The following is a 21977-nucleotide window of genomic DNA, read 5'->3' on the forward strand; positions in this document are numbered from 1 at the left end:
CCATTATAACAAACAGCAGCACACAGAATGTCTGATTATTTTTAGACAAAGATTTTTGTGCTCTCAGCAGCAATTCTGCTGATGCTGTCACACTTTCAGACATCTGCCTATGATTGCAATTAAATGGGATACAAAAAGAAAAATAATACCCCATCTGCATTTTCCCCTCTCTCCTCCTCTTTCCTGTTTTTTTTCTCCTTCTCTTTTAATTTGTGCTGTCCATGCCTATTCTACACAAAAGAGACTCACTCTACCTCATTTTTTGCAGTACCTGGAAAGTTTTTTTTCTCCCCTCCACCCCCCTCTCTCTAGTTGTCAACATTTTCCTCTATGGTTTGTCTTTGAGAAAGGCCAGAAAATAGCTTACGAGTATAGATGTAATCAAGATGCACTAGGTTTAATGAATCAATGTCAAATCTGTTGCGCCGCTACACAAGTGAGCGCTGCATTTTAGCTAAAATAAAACTCCTCTTTGGCACCGATTGTCACGTCTTTTTCTGCTGGGTTTTAAGTCCAGCATTTCTACTAAGATTAAGATGCTTAACTGGCTCTATCATGTTAGTTAGTGTTGGATGCCAACATCTCCAGAAAAAAATGGAGGAGTATAAGTATATAATTATACAATGAGCACAGAAGATAAAAGGACATGTTACTGGGTTCACATAAAGAGATTTCAGCAATATTTTGGGGAATATATAAGCTTTTAAGCTCGTCAAACCAAAGTTAGTTGTGATATTATCCAGTTCAGGTTTGATCAAAGTATTTCAGAGTTTGGGCTGGAAATGACTGAGTGCAGTCCAGACATATTAAAAGTTATCTCTTAAGTTTAGCACTAGCTTCATCATCGTCAATGGCAGTCAGTATTCTTGCGGACCCTACAAAACGCTCTACAGAGTACCACAAACTCTTCAAAGGAAACACTGTAAACATCTGTATAAATCAACATCATCAATATAACTCATTTATTATTTGAAAATATGAGATAAAACATAAATTCAGGATCTCAAGGCTAAAGCTCCCACCCAAGGCTCATACTAACTTAAACTTTAGAAGACAGCTCATCTCTGGCTGCTTTTCTTTTAACCAAGCCAAATAACTCCCAGAGTCACAGCATATTTCCTTCTGACATGTCATTCAGTCACAGGTCCACTTAGACTGTTGCTCTATCCGTTTAAAACCCAATAATCTTCTTGTTTTCTTGGTCTTTGTTTTCAGAGTCAGGAGTCTAAAATTGCTTTCCCCTGGCATATTGACTCAAGCGCAACAGGACCGGTTCCATGCTCGTAATCTTTCGTCCCTGCCCCTCCGGTCCCTATGACAGCTCCACCCTCCCCAGAGGAAACTCATCAATTATGGCTGGATGTTTGACTGGCAGAGGCTTAATGACAGGGGCTCTGTATTGACCAGACTGCCACACACTTAAAATTTGCTCCCAGTTGTCCTTCTTAAAACCTGTCAAACGATTTCTGAGAAGCCCAGCTTTCTGCAACTCACCTCGATTTGGAATTGAGGAAGACATCTGGATGTTCATGTTAAAAAATTGTAAAAAAAAAAAAAAGAAAACAAAAGAGGAAATTCTCCATAGTGAAGGCAAATAAGTGAATCTCATCAGAGGTCTACTTCTTGTTGTGGATTGAAATGTATCGCATCTGATTATAGAGGAGAGGAAAAATCTTAGTAGTTTCGCCTCCTGAGACGGCATTACTATTTCAGCAGCACTATATTGCGGAGTTCCTCCCATCATCAGCCGTAGCAAGACAACCAAAGTAGCAAACAGCCTGTTCTGCCTCACTTCTTTCCAGAAGGACAGGCAGGAGGTTTCATTTGATGGGCTGTTGCCCAGGCTCCCCTCCCTCATAATGGTCTAGAAACTGTGGGGATGCTTTCAGAATAACCATGCTACAATGATTGCACTGTTTGGCTTGCATACTGCATGAGCATCCAGCATCCTTATCATCCGAGCTGAAACCAGCTCCACACAGAGGCCACAGAAGCACCGGCAGACTTAGAATCACCATACTGTTATATCTTAAGCAGTTCAAAAAGAAGAAGAAGAAAAAAGATCCACTCAACGTCATTTCTTGAGGAATTTTTCTCTTGGTGAGATTAGCTGGTCCGGGGCCATTTGAATCCCGCAGAGGTTGCCCACTGCTCTGAAAGCCCTCTCTAATCTCCAGCTAGGCTCATCCCAGATGGACTGTGAAAGGGCTAACAGGAATTTATAAAGTCCCGTCGCCTTATCCCGTGTGGTAAAATCCGTTTTCAGTGACGGTACTATTCAAGGGAATGCCACGCTAGCCAAGTATTTGGATACTTTATTAGGAATTCAGTTGAGAAATAGGGTGACGGTGTCCAGTCGTTTTAAAACTGTTTTCACTTCTAAATTGGAAGAGACCCACTGTTTTTTGCTGACTTGATTTATTTGGGGGAAAAAATGGTAAAATACTAACATTGAGTTCAGCTTGGGAGTTTATTTTCAATCCCAGTCTGAGAATCTATCAACATTTGATCACAGTTTTACAGGAATACAAATGTGAAGAGATGAAGTGCATTTTGTGGAACCAAGTGCACATCTGAGTTATGAATGTCACTTTTGATGCTTTGCCATTTTATATAGAAACTGTGAATTGGGTGGAAGGAGTAGGATTTTTTTTAACTACTTTGAATAATGAACTGAACTTAATACACAGTTTGATTAGTAAGATGAACTGGAATGGATGTATAATTGAACAGAAATGACTTGTGCCTTGACAGGACGTCTGTTGTGAATTGGCACTATAGAAATAAATCGAATTGGAATTGAAATTCTTGTCATGGCGTTAGAATTTTGTTATTTTTTTATGGTGATTTGGAGATGGACATTCAATGCCTTACACACAGTAGAATTGTAAAACCATTTTTATCTGGTTTAATCAGACTATAGGCCAGGCTGCTGTCAGTTGGAGCTACTCAGAGAATTCGTGATTCCTCTGCATGTTTAGCTGATTATTATTGCGTATTGCTCTGTCATATGTACCATACATCTGGAATCTAAGTTTTGAGGACTGTACCACAGAACTTTTCCACCTTGCCAAAAAAAAAAAAAACATGACAGCTTGGCTTATCAAGGGATAAAGTTGTGTATGCTACAATATTCAGTCCTTAGGAAGGCAATGGTGGGATGTTGTTCGTTCAGCTAATGCAGTTCATCCGTCTACACCATTGACATGCACGGAATATATGCAATGGTATGATGGGGTGTTATCCTCTGTGGTTAATTGGTAATTTATCCAGGCTTTTGGGGTTTCCTGAGGATAGAAATGATATCGGATAATTGAGACTTTGGGTTTCACATTCCAGGCTATTAGTCAGACACAATGGAAAAGTCTAATATAAATCTAGATTGTCATAACATGATTGTTGTTTTGCCGACTTATTTCACTCAACTGCAGCCCATCTGTACAGTTTCTACTTTTAAGCTTTACAGTTCTGGGTATTATAATTTCATTTACACGTTTTCAGTTTCATAGCCAAGAAGTCTAATGCAACACATTGATCCAATCTACTTATGTTTCAACGAATTAGTTCTGTTACAGGATAAATCAGGTAATCGGGTATTCTCGATTTTTCCCTGTCATTAAGTCACTGAAAGACCAAAGCTGACTGATCCTGCAAGTACCTACTTTGTCTGTCTCACTGTTTTATATCCTAATATCCCTTCAAGAGCAGTAAAAACTCCCCTAGCACCTAAAAGTAATTTTCTATATTTCTGAAATACACAGGTGAATTTTCCATTTCAGTTCTAGCACTCAACTTGTTAGAATATTTTGAGACACTTTGTGGAAATGTATCAAGATACTCTAGTCTCTACATTTTGCTTTGCTGCCTTGAATACCACTTCTCTTTGTAGAGCTAGGTGAGGAACCATCTTTATGTCGTCTCAGCTCAGGTTGTGCGTGTTTTTCCCTCTTGTGTGCAGTACAGAAAAGGTGAGAGCACAGGGAAAGAAGTGGAAAGGTGAAGATCCATTGCATTCTCTTGCTGAATGCTAATCCCCCATCTCATAGTTGAAGAACTGAGAGATGAGCCCAACCTATTTTCACAAATGCAACCAAAGCAGCAAATGATGTACAAAGTGACCAATCCAAAGAAGTACTGCAAAGCAGGATTAATGGCTAATCAGGATAGATGAGATGTCAGAGTTTTAGTGTCACATGTGGCTGGGATAAGTCAGGAAGTCCCAAACTTTCAGGGGCTGTTTTTTAACCTGACTGGTTCCTGCCACCATGGTATGAGTCCGTCATGCAATATCTATTTTTTCCCTTGTTGATATTACATGCGGCTCAAAATGTGTGTATTGATTCTCCAAAATCCTTAGATTGTGTATTTAAAGAAGTGTTGCACTTTAAAATTAAATAAACAAACTAAAAAAAAAAGATCTGAAATTATAGTTCATTCCAGATGTTGCATATATTCAGTTAATTTGGTTAATGAATGAAGCCGATGAATGTTGAAGTTTCAATAAAAGTTTATTTTGTTTTCCTCGTAAGTGCAGCAAGTGTTTTTGTAATAAAAGCTGTATGTACATGAGATCTATTTTTAGATAACCTGGAAAGACTATGACGGTGTCTTTGTGTGGAAAAATTGTGCTGGATGGAGCTAGCGCTGTGGGACCTAGCATTTGTCGTTGTCGTCTTGTATTTTTACAAGAAGACAACTTCTTCCTGTGAAAATACAAGAACAACAACTTAAGGGTGCATTACCACCACCTTCTACATTGACCAGATGTTATAGTACGACAATATTCTTTCCAAAATACCAGTTTTTTGTTAAAGAAACTAAAAATGCTGGAAAATACAGCAACCTAGCATTCGTCATCTACCCAGAATGCATCGTAAACAAGATGGCAACGTCCGTGTGACATTTTATTTAAGTGTATAAAAACTAAGCAGTCTACAATTTTTTAACTGTATTTTTTTTCACATATAAAATCAATGTTATTTAAATTAACTATTGTTACAAAGGGCCCATAAATTTCTACCACTGACAACAAAAAAGCTTGTAGAAAATTACCCAGTTTTTTTCAAACATGAAGAATAGTTTTTCAGCACGTCTTACTTTTTGCCACTGCGCTTATCTTCACTTTAGCCGTTGTCTGCTCTGCCTGTTCAGGGACTTGAACCGGCAGCCCTTCAATTAGCGGCTGCTTCTCTGACCGGCAGACTTTCGCCATCCCACGAGGCCCCTGCTCCGCCCCGCCGTTAAAAGTTTCATCCTTCCATTTCCTTCTCTTATTTTGCTTTGTGAGATGATTTATTAAACCGCCTTTAACTAAGACTGCAGATTAATTAAAACACAGTCAATTTAATTTCCCAGCGTCATATATGAATTTGCAGTGGTAATTGAATCCCCTACCCTACTTTCTTCTATTTTAGCCAAGCAGTTACAAAAGAGGCTCCTCATCAATTACTGATAATCGCAGTCGGAACGAAGCCGGGGTCCAATATCCAGTTGTCTATGCTATTCCTGCTTTCAGCACAGAAAAGCAGAGTTGGAGTGTTTTCCTTTTTTTTTTTTTTTTTTTTGTCCGTTTGCTGAAAGGGCCAGGAATTGGACGACCGATCAATAATATCGGATTTGCGGACGGAGTGCTGAGCAGCTGAGTCCAGCATGAATGTGAGGTTCTGATGAAGGACCCGCCACGCAGACGGCTTTGAATGGCGGATCAGACGCGTTGCCGGGGTGGAGCTCCGATTTGCCATAACACAGAGATGTAAACAAGCAATGTGCTGGAGCATTAATGGAATAGCGATTAGGGCTGCTGCTGCTGCTGCTGCTGCTGCTGCTGCGGCAGAAGGGTCATTTGGTTAAATCCATGGAGGCTGTTGTCATGTATTGGAAATCGATGCAGGATCAATATAAGGATTGGTGCAGGTTGGAGGGAGAGGGGGGATGGGAAAGAGACTGGAAATAGACTCAAAAGCCGTGGTGATTACAGCAGAAACCCAACCCGGTGCCTTCCACAGTCTGGTCTGGGCTGATTTTATAAAACAATGTTTTATTTCAGGAGGAAGCTGTGTGTTGGTAAGGGTGTTTGTCAGGTTATTGGGTCTCTACACGCGACTCGTCCGCCTCCTCCCTCTCTCTCTCTCTCTCCCTCTCTCTCTCTCTGTCTCTCTCTCTCTCTCTCTCTCTGTGTGTGTCTCTGGCCCCCTCCCTCTCGTCCCACTTGCTCACTGGCGCTCTATAGCCGTTGCAAGCGTATCGATTATTTCAAATACTGATTATCTAAAAGGCCTTCTGCTACTGTAGGCATTGGATTTATTTTGGCTTAATTATTTATGGGCCAGGGCTAGCTGTAAGTATTACTGCTGTGAGATCATGAAGGATTACATTGTTAATATTCAGCAGTGTGTATTTTTATTTATGTACACTCTCTAAGCTGTGTGCTGGATGAGCTTCGACAGGCCACGTAAAACGGAAAAAGAGAAGAAAAAAAAAGTGTGGAAGTGTGGCGCCTCTTCACTCTTCTTCTTCTCCCCCCTCAACGTTTCTCTTTTCTGTTTTCGTGCTCTTGCAGAGGGAGCTGAACTCTGTCGCGTCTGAGCTGGCCAGTCGGCAGGAGGAGAGCGAACATTCCCACAAGCACCTGGTGGAGCTGAGCAGGGAGTTCAAGAGAAATGTCCCTGAGGTGAGTCTAGCACCCTGCCCCCCATTATCTCAGCCAGGATGTGTCATTTTCCTCATCTTCACCTCAGCAGGTACCGGCTGCCTACTTCAGGTGGTGCAACTTAAGCCCCCGCGTGCGCTTATCAATGGGGAATTATCTCTGGCTTTTGGAAAAATCTGCATTAAAGAGCCGTACGTTGGAAGCGCGGATACTTCACAAATAGTCACCGGATAACTCCTGACATTAAGATTTGGATGCTGAGGCCTTGCATTAGCCTCCATCTTTGACTGACAAATTGTGATTTAACTCCAAATCATAAGCAGCAGTTAATGAAAAAGTTACCTTGCTGTCTGACCTGGGGATGCACCGATCCAGCTTTTTCTTTTTCGATACTGATATCCAAGGATCGGTCAGTACTGATCCAAAACAGAAAAACAGTTCTGATTTGGCTTAAAATTTTTCTTATTTTAAACACAGACACAAATGTACTGAATTGCAAATTTATTCGATAACTCTGCACCAGTACAGCTCACTTAAATACACCAACAGCTTCACAAGCTTGGACAATCATGGAAAAACAACTTAAATTTGTTCAGTCAGTGCAATTAGGAGAAGAACAGCCACCATAAAATAAATAAGAAACTGACAAAAACAAAAGGTTGACCATCTTGTCAAACATGCAAACATTGTCGCAGATACTCGATCTAGAATCTTTTTCAATATTGGGCCCGATGTCATCAACGTTGGATGCCGATCCAACATTAATGTCAGATTTCTACTGGGGGTATTTTTGAAATTTCTTCAGCTGAAACAAATGCGAATTTGCAGTAAGTGGCAAACTATCCTGAATCTAAGGGAAAACGAAATCCCTTCTACACCTACCATCGCACATGTTTCATTAAATTACATCTTTTTGTTCTGTGCCTAAGCGGTAAAAAGAATAGATGCAGCTATCGTAAAATGTAGTGTTTTCAGACTTTAATGATCAGTTTGAAAGCTCTGCTTAGAAGTAGGTAAAAATAGTTTTTTATTATCTTTTTCATAAAGTTTTCAGCTAAACTTTAATATTTAATTTTTATGCCAACACAAGAGGCTTTGAATTTGACTTCACTCACAATTAAATCACAAAAAATGTGATTTTTTGTGATTAGAATTAGCTAGAATAAGCAGACTTTTACTTAAATGTTGACTTCATTGGTTATGTACTAAAGAGCATTAGGGCCACTGATTAAAAAATAAATAATTAAAAAAACAATTCTGACTTTTTTCTCAGAAGTCAGACTTAAATCGTATTAGATTTAAAGTCAGAAGCAGTGTAGATCAATCCAGGTTTATCTGGTCCATATATCAGGATTTCAAAGATATACGGTGGTGGTTTCTGGTACTGGTTTGCTCAGTTTAAGTTTTTAGACACTGAACTACCTGCTAAGTCCAGACTTATTAAAAAGAATGAAATAACCCTTTGGTGCTAGTTTAGCACCAAATTAGAGCTCTGAGGACATGCTCATTGTTTGCCGCTAACGGCTAATTGTTAGTGGCTAATACAGTCAAGTCATTCTCTTTTATTTTCGCAGTGGATGTTACTGTTACTCTTTCGCAATTACCTCGTTCTGGTGAGTGGCAAAAATGCTGCATCATAAACAGTTTAAATATGCCCAGTTAGCAGTGTCTTTTAGCTTTCTTTGTCTCAGACATGGATAAAGCAGGACATCAAGACTGAAGAACTCACCTTTTTACCCAGGGATAATGTTAGCTTAGACTTACAGAAACAGCAACCGAGTTCTGAAATTGAAAATGTGTAGCATTTATTGGCACCTTGTAGTAAAACTGAAGATGCCAAATACTTTTCACTCTTGTATCACAACAAATTGCTCCTAAACTAGTGGTCAAGACAACCTGTCGAGAATAATGCAATCTTCAGAAACAAATATTAGCTTAATTCGTTTACTTCATTCCACACTAACCTTATTTGGGTTTTTACTGATTTTCAGCCCCATGTTTTCCTTTGGGCACCAAACCTACATCTAAATGCTTTGTTTGATGGTAGATAAAATAAAAAAAACATTTTGGCAAACGGATCAGTTACTGAATTGAGCTGTTACTATGCAGGTGTATTAAAGCAAGAGGTTCTGTTACAAGCAAAATAACAACGTGTCAGCTAGTTTAGTCAGTTGTCGGATCAGAAGCTGGTAACCCAGCTGACTGTAATGTCAGTTTGCATTAGGAAAACTAAAATGTCATTATTGTTCTGCATACAGTGCTCACACCTGCTGAGATGCCATCTGCGCATCAACTTTTTGTTTTCTCTGCCTTACAGTAAGACTTGTCACTTTTGTTCCGTCTTACTTTTTAAGGAAAAAAAAGAAACAAAAAAACGGCTTGCCTAAACTAAGTGCAGTGAAAGCTAAATCTATGCATGGTACAGATATGATTTTGTCCTTTTTCATCATCATTTTCTTTGAAATAATTATTTATTGACATTTGGCTGAAGTCAAAGAGAATATTTTTATGTTTTATAAATGAACCCTGAGGCTATTTGCCGTGCCGCCTGCCTATCTCTGCGCGGAGCCGGAATCCTGTCGGTATAATGCAGGCGTTTAAGACGGGATCAGGCTGTCACCACTGGCAGCACAATCCCCTTACCTGCAGCTGCAAGAGCTTGCACGAGTCAGGATTTCTGAGCTCTAAATCAAGCTATTGGAAAGCCCCACTTTTCCAACATGCCCACCCAAACCCTTTTCAGTTTTACCACTAATACCCTCCGCCCTACGAAACTACAGACATCGCCGGGACCTTAGAGGTGTTTTAGACTTTCTTAGCAAGCTGTTTGTGCCTCCCAGGGGCCAGTCTGATTCCTGAACAGGTGGAGCATCTGCACCGTAAAATCTGCTGAGACAGAGTTTCCTTTTTTTGTGTTTGCGTGTGTGTGTGTGTGTGTGTGTGCATAGGAGGTCCGGGAGATGGTGGCACCTGTTCTCAAGAGTTTCCAGGCGCAGGTGAGTCACATGTCTCTGCTTGGATTACACACACTGCAGAGTGGAGAGACCACTAAGTAGTAGTTATTGACGACTTCCAACGTTTCCGTCCCACAAATATCAGTCGAAGGAGACTCTCCTGTTGGACGCCGTGCGAACATTGACCAGAAACAGACCGTGGCGCTCCTTCAGCGAGTGATTTGATAGATAGAGGGAGAAATCCATGGCGTACTTTGCGTGTTGCTGCTCATCTAGTGCGTATTGACTGATGCCTTTTCTGTCAAAGTGAAGTAGCATCTATCTGCCATTAGATGATCAGATATCTGGCTTCTCATATTTTCTTGGCTGAGACAAGCCCTCATTTCCTGTTGAGATGGTGCATTCGCCGTGCCCCCCCCTCTGACGTCGCCATATTGAAAAAGTCATCCGATACCTACGAAGACTGTGCTCCAGCCATTAAACCAAGGTCATAAATCACATTTGCGAGCCGCGTTATGGTCCGCAAAGCAGAGGCTTATGGAAATGATACCACAAATATGTTTCCAGTCTCGTTTCCTAACTCCCCCTCCGCCCCACCACCACCTCTAAACTCCCGCTCAGCGCCAACCTGAAAGCCCTATCATCTGTAAACATGAGAACACTCAGCATGGATTGTTCAGATCTCTTGGAAGTGATTATTGGCAGCTCCTTTTTAATGCTTTCTAATTGACTGTGCCCGAGCCGCCCCGTTCCCGAGCGGCGGCCGTCGTGGTCCACGCCACGCTCTCCTGCCACGGCTCTGTGGCTCATTTCTGTGCTAACTCAATTACTCCCGACTGTAAAGTTGCAGAAATATGTGAATCAAACCGTCCATGTCTTTATTGCGCAAACGGGAACCCAGAGGATTAATTTGAACACCACTGATGTCTGACAACTGGGATTTGAGAGATGCCTTATAGTAGATAAAATAGATGGCTGATAATGAGCAATGATTTTTATTTATTTATTTATTTATTTATTTATTTATTTATTTCCCCCCTTATCTTCTGTTTTGCTGCAGGCCTCTCTGGGTACCTCTTGGTCTCTCTTGTGTAACTTGATAAGTGCACACGCAGGCTGAGGAGACACTCATGTACTAGACTGTACAGATGAGAAGTTCCTGTACAATTATCATTGGGACCAATCAGTCATTTCGGGGGTTTTTTATAAGCTTTAATTTTTCTATGCAGGCTGGTAACAAAGCAAACATCTACAGTTCTTAAAAATGAGAAAAGATTACATGAGTTTGAACTGTAAATTACAGGTGTGCTACCACTGACACTTGGTTGATACATTGAAACCACACACTTTAGTCAAATTGTAGCATCTTTTTGGTAGATCCTGTGGTTTCCTGGTTTATGTCCCTCTTTAAGAGTATTCCATAGATTTTGGGTCAGAACCAAACAAGGTACATGATATAAGATGACTATATCCATTAAAAACTATTGGGATGTGATTATTATTATCCTCTATTGTGTACAAATTTCAGCAAACTTGTTGATTTGAGTTGAAGCTAATCCTCCGTCTGAATTATTTCACCTACCTCAACAACCCTGGCAGTGAAACGGAACCTTAGCATGACGCTACCACCACCATGCTTCAAATAATGTGTTTTCTTTGGTAATATTTTTATTCTGATGATTATCTGATTGATTGGCTAAAAGATGTAAATAAACAAACAATTCCATTTCTTTTTAAAACAAACATTTCATTGCATAAAATGCAATAGCACATCGTTCTTTTAGTTTATGTAGTTGCAAAGGATGCATCTTCAGCTAAAATTTACTTCTAACTTCTACATGTTAGCAGTATGTTTTGGCCTAGTTATTGCTCTGAGTGTTTTGTTCTTTCAGCAAATGTCCCTTTTTTTAGTCTGTATACTCTGGGTAATGAATTCTGAATTAGTTGACAATTGTTTCAATAATCGATTCATCGTGATTAATTGTTTCAGCCCTACTAGATTATAGAAAATGTACACTAAAGTTCAGCATCTAATGTTATTTCATGAAAACCGTGTTTGTTTGTGTATATTTGTTTTTCCAAGACGGAGAAGGAGCCGTTTAACATTCACGTTTTGCGACACGTACGGTTTTGGGTCGGGGGGGTGACGCCTGCCGCATGGCGCACCACAACACTGTAATCCTCTGGTGTTTTCTGATACACTTTGACCTTATTGGTAATGTCAAACAGCTTGCAGAGGCTTGTGAACTTTACCCAGCAGTAGTCTGCACGACCTCAGCGTGAGCGCTGGGACCTCGACCTGCTGCTGCCGAGGGGGCGAGTGTGAAGAGGAGGCTGGAGTTGGACAGGTTGCGTGGTTGGGAGTAGGCTAACGCTCCCCCGCAGCTGCGCCGTACAGGTGTGTGTGTGTGTGTGTGGATATATGTGTGAGAACAAACTGGGTCCTCGCTTCTCCGTCAACCCCTCCTCCTCAGCCTGGGTTCGGAGGCCCAGAGGAGCGCCTCGTGGTATTTGGACCCTCATCATGCCACTTCTAAAGGAGAAGTCGGCTCCTTTGAAGTGTTCGCAACATGACAGGTTCCCTTTCTTTCCTTTTTTTTTTTTTATTTCAGCGTTCCCCACCCACTTTTTCTCTCTTCTCCCGTTCAATCTTGCCTTCTAATTATCACTAACCAGGCGACTGATTAGAAACACGTTGCCGACCTAGTTTTTCCGCCGAGCAGGAGGAGGAGAAAGGGTTAATCCCAGAGCTGGTGGCTGTCATTGGTCGCTTCCCTCCTTCTTCTCCTCTTTTTTTCGTTCCGCTCTCCTCTTTTCTTTCCCTGGAAGTTTGCTAATGAGGTCCCGTCAGAGCTGAGGAGAGGTGTTAATTTGGCCTTGTGAAGTAGGAAGGAGATTAAGGACAGTGAGGAGCTGAGTTTACGGCTTAAAATACACCGCTGTCCTTATTAATCCACGGGGCCCCTGAGAGACCGGCGTTTTTGGTTTTATAATGAACACTGTCTTATAATGAAGGTGATTTTAATAAAAATTTACAGAGCGGAAGTGGAGTTGGTACATGTCTCTGTGGTCCTGGGCACACCTTTGGGGCCGAGGGATGTGACGGTTATTTCTCAAATAACCGGCCGCGGGAGAGCTGGCGCCCATTGGACCTCGCTCGTTTGCGGAACTAGAGCTCAGACTTCTTCTCTGTGCCCGCTGAACGCACACCAAGCAGCCTCGCCAAAGACTTTGTGGGTTTCTCGATGCAATTTACACCTCCCTCTCACTTTGGCGGGTAAAAACTCCCCTCAGGATAAACCTTTAGTCGAGACAGATTGGAGAAAAAGAAAGAACAGTGACGGATTTCTTTTTGCCTTTCTTCCAACGAGGCAGATTCCGCCTCGCATCCGGAGTGCCGGGGCCCAAATTAACAAGTCATTCTATTTTTCTCCTCTCCTCTTGATGTCGTTTGGTGCTCTCAGAATAAGAAAACAGCAGTATGGTTCCCTAATTACTGAAACTTGCTTTACAATGATAATCCGTGGAGTAATTTAGCGTGCACAATGAGAGCCGCGGTGCTTGCGCAGATGGAGATTCTGATAAATAGTTTGTAACGTGTAATTAGCAGCTCTGCCGGTTACATACCATTAACCCCTTAAGCTCAGGAATCATTATTGGGCCTCATTATCAAGCAGCAAGGTACGATCGAGCTGACTAGACATCAAAAACATCAAACAGCTATTAAAGCACAGCGAACCGGGGGCCGGTGGACACCTGTTTACGAGTCTAACTGTGCCATTCTTTCCCCTGAGGTTGAGGAGGGATGGTGTGAGGTTAGATATTGTTTTTTATGTTGTTGTTTTTGCAGTTGTTGCTCATTCTCTTTGAGAGCATGAGGGGCATTTTGAAGATGCAGCAGCTTTTCTTTTCTCCTCAAAACTAAATTACCTACCAGAAAATGGCAGCGTAGTTTCATCTGATTTCATACTCAAAAACATGTCTACTTGTATGAGTTGCACTGATGAAATTGTAGCCAATTTTTGACCTTTGATTTTTGAAAATGTTTGACGTGCCGTTACAGACTTAATGTCCACTTTATTGGGTACACCCAGCAGGACGGATCCCCCTCATGGCATAGATTCAACATGCTGTCAGAACGATTCCTCTGAGACTTTGGATGTGAATTTTCCATTCTACTGCATCTCAAACTTTTATTGTGAAAGAAAGCAGATGGAGCTGATTTTAGCTTCATTTACATGGTGGCTTATCATGACTTCAGACGATGGGTAGATGGGTGGCCCTGAAGGGACACACATGCAGACTAAAGGGCTCTGCCTGGTCGAGCTGAACTGCCAGAATCGGTTCTCTTTGCCGCAGTTGATGAAAATCGCATCATCTTGTTCTTCGCCTCATGTCGTCTGCCCCTCTTCACCCTCTTCTCCATGCCACCCTATTGTGTGTTCATAGCTGTGTTTATTTATGTAGAAAACAGCATCATTTCCAGTAGCTTCCATTCTGAATGTATGCGTAAAGTAGGACGGATCGTCAGGTAGCACAGATAGTCAGGACTCTTTTTTTTTTTCTGTCAGAGAGCAGATTTTGAGGAGCAATATGAGGGAAGTACTGAAATATTAAACTCCCCCTGCTCAGTTCTGGTCCGATGCAGAAGGAGAATGGATCACCGACGCCGTCCATCCTTTCTTCTTTTTTTTTCTCTTCCAATAACGTGAAAAGTAAAATTAGATTTTCCAGCCAGTCAATTATCATTTCCTCCTTCTCCAAACTTGTGTACTTCTATTAGTCATTCTTCTCTGCCATGATCGCTGTTTGGTGTGCTGTTGTAAATCACACATGGCAAAACACCGTGACGTTATTGAGGCGGGAGGGAGAGCTGGGCTTGGTGCATCTTATAGACCGTGAAAGGTCTGTGCGAAAGCGAACATGCGAAAACCACGTGACTTTGATCCGACCATGTGTGTCCCTTTAGTTAGGTTGGTTGTTACTAAAAGGCCCAAAGTTTACTGAGAAAATATTTCACACATTGCTGCGTCAGCAGCAGTCTAAATCATTGGTGCAAGGCCATTTGGATCCATGCTGTCGTGTTGCTCATATCAAATTCTGATCCTATCATCTTTGTGTTTCTACTGAAATTGAGTCGTGGAGAGTCAACGGATCCTGTGTAAATTGTAGCGTCTGTTTTCTGTTCTTCACTGACAGGAGTGGCATCTGTGTTGACTTCTGTTGCTTTACCTCCTCTCCTTCAAAGATGTGTTCATATTTCACATACCTCGCACCTACAAGTGTTTATTCAGAGTACTGTCAGCTTTCAGTCATCTTGAACCAGAGTGCTTATTCTTCTCTGACACTGACAAGCCATTTTGGTCATTTTGGTTGCCACTCACTGGAGGGTTTTTTTCTTTTTCTTTTTCGGAGCGTTCACTGTAAGCATGAGCAACGATGGTGTGTGAAAACCCAGATCAGCATTTTCTGAAATGCCTGTCCAGAACCAACAATCAAGGCACATTCAAAGCAACTTAACACCCCGTTTCTCCATTTTGATGCTCAATTTGAACTTTGGCAAGTCATATTCACAATGTTTAGATCCTTGAACTCACTGAGTTGCAGTTGAATATGTGTACCAGTGGGTCTACGTCCCAGCATTAAAATACGTATCATTTTTAGTTCACAGAGGTGACGTCACACTGTGTGTGTTCATACAACAGAAGATTGTGTAAAATAACATCTCGAGTGACTTTAAACGAAGACACGATTTGCACATTACATTTTAAAGATTGTGTTTTCACTTTTGTAATGCAATAAGTACAAAATGGTGACGTAGCAACCATCAAAGCCTAGCTTACAGCTGCAACAGCGTGGCAAACAGGGAACACGCCTTTGCAAAAAAAATAAAAATAAATAAAAAATACAGCTTTGTCTTAGTTGCTTCTACTTTTTGTCTTTCATTCGATTTCATTTTCATGCATTTTACTGACACTGAAATATCTCATTTTAAATCTTCCTCCAGTAACAACTTCCACACAGTGGCATCCACCAGGATGTCACTGCAACCTGGTAGCACTTTGCAAAAAATCTTTGTCTTAATGATAAAAACATCTCCAAACTTCTGTGGTCAAACGTAGCGTATTTGACCTGTGTGGAGGAGTCTGTGTTGAAGTGCCGGAGATCTTTTTCCACAGTGACTCACCCTGATCTCGTCTTCCACGCCAGGAGGTAGACGAGCTCCATCTTTGATGATCCATCGAGGGGCGAACATTTCTTCCTCTTTTTTTGATTAATTCCTGAAGGAAATGATAATTTCTCTTGAATGTATGAATATGTTATGAATAGTGGAATGAATCAAAGAGTAAAGGATGATAATTAATTACAGCGCCATGATAAAAGGCTGTGGGTGTTATGACGCAAGCTTCCTCCGTGTCATTATGAGAGGCTCCGTAATTACCTTTCTGCACGAGCCAGCGCTCCTGGCAGTGCTGGCGGTGTGAGAGTGCCGCTCACTGAGTGAGTCTAACGGTCATAAAGCTTTTCCCTGCCTAATTGTCTGAGGGACTCTATGGCACTTTCATAGATGAGGGACTGCACCGTTAGGAAAAATGCTTGGCGGCACTACAGCTTTTCCAGCTCAATGAAGACAGATCTTCATCACGGGCTAAACCTTGGGCTTATTAGGTACAGATTGCCTGAGCGGATGGCTAACTTGGGAAGGTGGTGTCAGAATGAGTGAGCAGCACATTCATACAGTCTGATACAGTTTTAAAAGGCAAGCTAGTGTTGATTTCTCAGTACATCATACATTATAGACTCGTAATTCTGTGGCAGTAAACCAGATCCCTACCTTGGAATTGGCTCAGAATACTCCCTTTGCGTTATTATTCATGCCCTACCTTATGTAAGGGGCATTTACGACACCATCCCTACTGTCACTCCCACTCTCACATCGTCTCCCCCCCCGGCTGCCACTAGACTGCTCCGCACTGGGCTGACGAAGTATCTCTAATGTCTGTCTGCTGCTCCACTGTCAGGCTCATTGAGCAGCAGGCCAGGCCCAGGATCTCCTGGCCATTACCAATTCACGGCACGTCTGGGCCTCCAGCCTATTGTGGGGAACATAATGGGCTCTGGGGCCATGTAAACCACTGGCTTTCTGCTCCAGGTTTATCACTTGTGTCCTCTTCATACTAAGAGCAGTGAATGAAGGTGAGAGGCAGGAAGGTAGAAGTGAGGAGAGAGAGAGACGGAGCAGAGGGGGAGAGATGCAGGGGGTTCGTAGGAGTGTAATTGGACATTAGATAATACCTTCCTTGAGGCTCTTATGTCTCCTGCCTCTCCAGAGGTTTTTCACTTCAGTGCAGCAAAGCTTCTTTGACCCACACTTAAAGCACTTCTTTTCATATACTGTTTATACACCTTCATTACTGTAAGGTTTATGTGCTATTCATTGAAGTTAATCAAAGTTAAATAATATCCAATATATTCTGGACCATGTTGTGTCCATCTTCCCACTGCACCATGAAGCCCAGGATGACAAATAATTGATCTGCCCAGACGTTTCCAGTCTCATTCAGATCACACACACACACACACACGCACACGCACACACACGCACACACACACACACACACACACACACACACACACAGACAAACATTGTCTTTCTATCTTCACAAGGACTTTGCATTGACTTCCACTCTATTTTCATTCATTCCTATAGCCTGATCTTTACTACACCTAACCATTACTAGTACATGACTAATCCTAACCTAAAGTCAGTTCACATTTTATGGGGAGCGACGAACAACAGCAGCAGCACCACAGTTTCCGTAAACTGTGGTGGCCCAACACTACAGTGACCGCACCAGCGGTGACGACGAAAATTGAACATTTTTCAACTAGTGTCGCGTCGCTTGCCCATGCATTAACAAAATTTCACAGCCACATATTTCGCTGGCTGGTTGTGCTGGAGGATGGCATAGGATTGTAGCTTCGCTGCACAAGTTCCATAGAAAATGAACAGAGAGGGAGCGACGTCGCCTTGATACTTGAAACATTCAGCTGGAGTCTAATGAAGTAGTTTTCCTCTCAGTTTTGACCCAAGATAGTGGATCTTGCAACATATTTCATTCTGTTTCATTTGATCTTAATGTTCCAGTTAATATGTGACTCGGAGCGAAAACTTACAGAAAAAGGTGTTTTCCTGTCTTATGAGCTTATCCTTTTCCCTGAACGTCATTTGAATATATTGAGTAATGTTTCGGCCATGTAAAGCAGGTTTTATGGCCCAGACAGACGGGAAGGTCCAGCTGCCAATTGGCTCTTTTTAACCGCAAATGTCATTGTAAAAAAAAAAAAAAAAAGGACTCAATAAAATAATCTGCATGGCCTAAGATACGGTTTTGCAAGTAGTGTGCACAAAAATAGGCCGTGACTTTTTTAAAGGTGGGAAAATCAAATTAGTCATTTAGCTGAGGGTGAACTAGACTTAAAATCAAACAGAAGCACGAGAATCCAATCCTGGGGTTCCCACTCCTTCACTGCATCCCCAGCTTTTACGAAACGGTGATGGAGATAGCATGACACTTTTCTGCAGACTGTCTCAATGTTGCAATTGTCATAAAAAAGTCTTTAGCCTTTTAACAGTCTTATTTTAATAGATATTTAGTGAAGAATCGCACAAATGTACATAATTCTTTTCCGCGTCAAATAAACGGTCCTCAAAGTCTCCCTTGGATACAAAAAAATGGATAGTGGAAGTGGATCAGCTAAACCCAAAGCTAAAGCCATTAGCTTTAGCCCAGTTAAAGCTAAAGCCATTGCTGCCTGAGTGCGGATTTCTGCATGTAGTACATTAACAAACTTCTGACCAATCACACAACACTTCGCACAGAGCTCTGTGAAAATGGTTTGACTCGGGTCTAGGTGTCGATTTCGGCTGGTGGATGCCTCTCTGAGGACAAAATGACACAATATTAGCTGCAGATGTCAGTAATTGTTCGCAATTCGAATGTTAAATGGTACAATTTGACATTTCGAAAATAGATTTGCATAATGGAAACATGGCAATTTAGTAAAAAAGTTTTTGCAGCATGTTTATTTTGCAAAACAGCAATAGAAGTTATTTTTAGCATGGCACGAGTCACAACGTCAACAACCAAATGTTACCACTGGTGCAAACCATAGAGAAGATAGCGACAGGAAGTAGATTGAGGATCATAATGGGGCATGTTGTCTAAGGACTTATTTCAGAAACAAACTTATTCACAAGTGATTTTAATTGCATTTCTTATTTAATGGAGACTCCAAAATTGCAAAAGTGTGGGGCTTTTTTTTCCGATATTCGGAATATCAACTAAGTTTTGTGTATATTTGTAATGAAAATGCTGCCAGTGTGAGTTGATTTCATCACTTTGGATGAAGATTGCTGGAGTCTTTAGTCTTTCTGACTCCATAATAACTCAGGATGGTTTTCTAGCTACAGCCAGTAGACTGTCCATCTTTTTTAAACTGTTGTTGATGTCTACAACTTTAAATTAATTATTTGCTGAAGATTTGTCACATAGCGGGGGCAGTAATTCATGCATTGCTTGAACAAACTCAAAGTGAAAGTCAGTCTCTCAGTTCTTTGTCTTCCACAAACAGGTTTTGTCTTTCTGCTTCCACCTGCAGTATTTGAAAGCATCTTAACATTAAAAAAATATGACCTGAACATTTCTGGAAGGAAAAAAAAAGCCATCAGTCTGTTTTATGAAAGCTCTCCTGCTTAAAAAAAAAAAAAAATCCTAAAATACCATCAATTCAGTAAACGACAGCATAAACAAACCCAGAAGATGGGTGGCAGTGTTTTACCAGTCAGGCTCCATATTTCAGCTCCATGTTGGGCCTTTTTGTACAAGTTGAATCTATCTGACTGCTCCTGTTTGTTTCCTGGCGAGGTGACTGATGGCTGCGATCCCGCCGCGAGCTTTTCACGGCGAGACACCCCCCAAACCCTTCCATCAGCCTTTCCCTCCGTCGGCCTTATCCCTCCTCTGCCGCGCGCCGATCTGACGGGGCGCGTGTGCGTGTTTGTTTTCCTGTCCTGACTGATGCCCTGTCGGAACGTCCCGCCCCGGCGTATTCATCATTACGGATGCGTGTTTAGAGCCAGGGATGTGCACCAGGTAAAGAAGAAGAAGAAATAAGGAGGTGGGTGGGAGATGGGGGGGGGGGTTATAAATAGGCACTTGGCGCTCTAGCCATGTGGAATTGATGAGTTTCAGCACATTCTGCTCTGCAGTGCCAGGTTTAATTTCTACCGCCCTGACAGCGCAAACCTCAGAGCCCAGAGACGTCACGCCTGACTGCCACTGCTGTGCAAATGTTAGCCATGTTTGAGGCCCCTCTTCTTAAAGAACCCCTCCCCCCCCGCTGGCACTATAAGAGACAGGCAGATCTCACCAGCATCTTGGAAGACGCTTTTAAGTCCTAGCCGTCACCTGCTCTCGCAGCAACACCAGCAGAGAGGCCGTAGCACCGTTTCCGACATCCTACGAAACCCCTGGCTCAAGTCTGAGCTGCTGGCAAGAGCACAGTCAAATTAGCCAATAAAAAAAACGTGTGAAATCGGTGGCTTGGTGCCGGCGAGGACACGCCAGGAGGAATAAACATCAGGGAAGACTCGCGTGAGGAAGGGAAAAGGCGGAACGAGTTGGGGGGGGTTTGATTTTCAGGCGCAGAGAGAATCGGAGCCGAGCCGGAGAAACGGGCTTTTACGGAGAGAGCAAAGCCGCTCCGCTGAAACACCGGGAGTCAGTCGGCCTCCAATTGAGCCAGTGGCAGCGCGAGTCGCAGGAACATGAGCTCCTGTCAGAGGATACACAGCCCTCACATGCTGAACTGATTTAATTCCCTCCGTTCATCTGCAGCGTGTTACACCCCCCAACCCCAGCCAGCTGCAGCCTGGGAATACCAGCCTTCATTTCACATGATGCTCGGCTGTGAAGTTTAATTTCAGCAAAATCTAAACACGCTAATTAAATATCATAACTTTCTAAAGAAGGCTCTGGTAGAGGTACCTGAAATTTTAATTTAGACTTCAAAAGAGCGAAGACTTTAAAGCAAATCTATTGTTTTTCATTTAGACTTGCAATTTTCTTTTCTCTGCAGTACCGCAGTACGTAGGTTATGATTGATCTGGTAATTAAAATATGCAGAGAGGGGGAAAAAAATATTAGCTGCTCCCTTTTTTTTCCCCCTTTCCCGCTTTTCTTTTTGTTTTAGAAAACAGCCGACACATTTTCCTTCTCTTCTTTTTTTTTTCCAGCGCGGATAATTAAATTTTGCACATTGATGTTCTTTACACAGCATTCATCGGCCTCATTATTTTTCCATTTTCATCTTTCTGCCGAGAGATCGATAGATTGATAAAGTGATGGAGTCTATCTTAAATAATGCAAGCCAGAGAAAAGTTACACTCACTTTGCTGCCGGCTACGTGTTTGAACTTTTATTCTTCTTTCAAATTGTTTTTAATATCCCATGAAGGTAGATCTCACAGTATTACTTGCTGGTATAAAACATTTACTCCAGTTTTTTCTTCTTCTTCTTTTTTTGCTGTCCCTATACAAAAAATAAAAAATAACTTAAAAAAAAGAAAAAAAAGATCTCCACTTTTAGTGCGTCTGGGATGATGCTTGTCAAGGCTAATACCCCAAATGATAAAGAAAGTGGCAATTCAAAGAAAGACGGCGTAAAGTAGGCCAATTAGTACCTAGGGAACATTTTGCTAGAAGTGATAGCAGCGCGAAATGTCACATGCACGAACGTTAGGGCCGATTGTTTATAATATGACCTGACAGTTTGGGTCTCTTTAATATGGGATTAACTACAATACTAATTAACATGTGGCTCTATTAAGGCGAGCTCTGCTGCCTGGGAGAGAAGCCGCTCCTCTGATGTCCACCGCATTAAAGCGCTGCTGCTTCTCCACAAATCAAAATGTTTTCACACTCGTAAGAGACCTATTTGTTTTATTCGTGTTATTTCAGAGATGTGACATTTCTGAGTTCACCCCCCCCGCCCCCCACCCGTTAAAACATCCAAGCCCCCGGATCAGAGCGCTCTTCTCCTTTGTCACACATAGATATGTGTTTTAAACTCCCTCTGCAAGGGCTTCGCTGTTTCATCAGAGTCATAATGTGGCCGCAGCGGCCCCTGGAGAGTGTTAAACACATCCTCAATTAAAGCAAAGTAACTTTGCATCTTCTTGTGATTTTGCCGGCAGTCGCTGTAATTGGGTCTCTATGGATTTCGAGGAAGAGCTGTGGTTCTTGCTTTGGAGTGGAGGCCCAGCCCGGCGAGGGGTTGAGGGGCCGGTCAGTGAGGAGGTGGAGGTGGTGG

The 21977-nt window shown here is 42.1% G+C and overlaps 1 protein-coding gene across 1 annotated transcript in view; it reads left to right on the plus strand.

Moving 5' to 3' along the window:
* cux2b (cut-like homeobox 2b) overlaps nt 1-21977 on the plus strand; it is a 133971-nt gene that overhangs the window by 60075 nt on the left and 51919 nt on the right. Inside the window, exons 2-3 of the mRNA XM_088009105.1 lie at nt 6560-6670; nt 9598-9645. Of these exons, the coding sequence (XP_087865231.1) occupies nt 6560-6670; nt 9598-9645 (159 nt within the window). The remainder of the gene's footprint in view (nt 1-6559; nt 6671-9597; nt 9646-21977) is intronic.

This window comes from Poecilia mexicana, unplaced genomic scaffold (genome assembly GCF_051168715.1).
Source record: "Poecilia mexicana isolate PSO_F unplaced genomic scaffold, ASM5116871v1 scaffold_9, whole genome shotgun sequence".
NCBI lineage: Eukaryota > Metazoa > Chordata > Actinopteri > Cyprinodontiformes > Poeciliidae > Poecilia > Poecilia mexicana.